The following is a 2,276-nucleotide window of genomic DNA, read 5'->3' as shown; positions in this document are numbered from 1 at the left end:
AGCACAGAGAGGTTCAGACACAGACACTGAGGTGGCCAGGTGAGCAGTTTCCCTTCAAGTCACTGGTTGAATATTGTGAAATGAAATAAATGGACTCCAGTAGCAACATCAATCCTTTCAATCCATTGTCCTGGGGAGGATGAACACTAGAAGTGTATCAACACTGTTAAACAGAAGAGGACCAGGGATCAAACCCAGGCACCTGACTTCTGATCATCCTGCCTCAGTTTTGGCCATCCCCAACGAGCTCTCTCCAAAACACTTTTACTCTAGAGGTGCCTGGCACTGAGCAGCATGACTGCAGGCTGGCTAGCACCACACAGCCTCTGCCATTGAATAGCATGGACCAGTGGGACTGTATAAATAGCATTTTGCAATTCTGCATCAGCTACCTGCGGTACAAACTTCTAATTCTTGCTTTGAAATTTTCAGCAGCGAAGTAATAGAGGATGGGATCGAGGCAGCTGTTCATGGCAGCAAGACAGAGAGTGACCACCAGTGCTTTGTGCATGGGCAGGTTGGCTGGGCTGCAGCTGCTGTGCATCAGGTGGACAGTTCGCAGTGTGTGATATGGCAGGAAACAGAGGAGGAAGAGGATGAGAGTGATGATGATGGTTGACAGTGCCTTCTTGTGACAGACTGCCTTCTTGCACTGCGGAGACCTGGACTTGAGCAAAGCTTTGATTGAAAAGACATAGCAGACAATAATTGTGCAAAATGGCAGAATGAAGCCCACGACGAGGACAAAGCTGTTCATCATGCGGAGTCTGTGCATGCTGGAGGGGTGGAGGTCCAAGCACTTGGCTGGGTTGCTGTACCCAGCAATTTCCTTGCTCAACAGAGGGCTGGAGGCTGCCAGTACGAAGACCCATATGGCTGCGCATGTTATCCTGGCATATTTCATGTTGGTTACTTTCCACGGTTTAAATGGGTAGACAATGGCCGTGAAACGAACCACGCTGAGCACAGTGAGAAAATAAATGCTGCAGTACATGTTCACGTACAAGCTGTAAGTCATGATCCTGCAGGCAACATCACCAAATATCCAATGTGATCCCAACAGGAAATATGTGGCCCGAAAAGGCAGAGTGCTTACAAACATGAGGTCTGAAACAGCCAAGTTCTGCATGTAAATGTTTACTGAAGTCTTCCTCTGTGAAGGCTGGAGGAAAACAAAAATTGAGAGGCCATTTCCAATAGCACCCAGGAAGAAGATAGAGAGATACATGATGGGATAAATGACTTGCTTGAAGCCATCAATTGTACAGTCAAAAGAGCTGTTGGTGAAGTTGCTGTCTAGAGCCATCTTGGAAATATTCATAGTCCAGAGCCAGGCTCCCCGTCTTTCTGTCAAAGTAAAAAGAAGTGGTGTGAGTGCTGGGTTACAGGCTGGGCAGAGAGTTCAGCTATTCAGGACTATTTCGCTGAGGGCAGAAATTGCAAGATACGGATGGCAGTGGAAAGCAAAGGTTTGTTAACGAGTAATCACTTGTGATGTCCCATTAAATATGCATCTCAAAGTGTAAAGCCCCAAATCATCTCTAAGCTGTTTCAGTATTACCGCAGCTGGTTGGTATCTCAACCTATGAAAGTGCTGCCTTTTAAGGGTGAGTGCTATGTGTGTGTTTTAATGGCAATTCTCTGATCTCCTTTCTGCAAAACAAGCCAGCTTGCTGGCAGCCATTTTGTAGCAGGGAGGTTTTGAGTCCCCAGTCACCTGCCATGGAAACAGTAAAACCTGATCAGAAAAGAAATCGCAATCCACTGGTAAGTCTACATTTCAAATTGACATGAAAAGCCAAAAGAACTGAATTTGCCTTTTGGAACTACTGAAATTTTTCTGCTATGTTGTTGGCAGCATGTCACTGAGCTTTCCTGAGCAATACCAGAGGTATATTGATATACATCAGAATGTATAAATTAAGGATATTTTGACCTTAAACATTGCATAAATACTGTGCTAGTTATGCATGGCTCCTTTTTAACTCTCTCCTCCTTACGCTGTACTTCTTCTTTCCTGTAAGTTTCTGATGGCTTTATACAGCTCTTTTTGTGGGGCCTTTACTTCATTTACCACTTTCTCAACTTTTTTATGCTCAGCTGCTTTGCATTAGACAGTCATTTACACGCACTGCAGCTTCCAGGACAGCCCACATTTGCAGCCCTAATGAAAATGGCCTGTGAGAAAATGGGCTGTGTTCACAGAGAGTGACATTTTTCCTCCTATGAGGCTATAATTCAATCAAATCAAAACCACTCATCACTAAAACACTCTA

The 2,276-nt window shown here is 44.8% G+C and overlaps 1 protein-coding gene across 1 annotated transcript; it reads right to left on the bottom strand.

Moving 5' to 3' along the window:
• Positions 1-388: 388 nt before the first annotated feature.
• CYSLTR2 (cysteinyl leukotriene receptor 2) lies at positions 389-1,321 on the bottom strand. The gene has a single exon (XM_010082704.1). The coding sequence runs from the start codon at positions 1,319-1,321 to the stop codon at positions 389-391; it is 933 nt and encodes a 310-aa protein (XP_010081006.1).
• Between the last annotated feature and the right edge of the window lie 955 nt (positions 1,322-2,276).

The sequence above is a fragment of the Pterocles gutturalis genome, unplaced genomic scaffold (assembly GCF_000699245.1).
Source record: "Pterocles gutturalis isolate BGI_N339 unplaced genomic scaffold, ASM69924v1 scaffold53884, whole genome shotgun sequence".
Lineage (NCBI taxonomy): Eukaryota > Metazoa > Chordata > Aves > Pterocliformes > Pteroclidae > Pterocles > Pterocles gutturalis.
The sequence above is the reverse complement of the archived record's forward strand: the minus strand, read 5'-3'. Positions and strand labels throughout refer to the sequence as shown.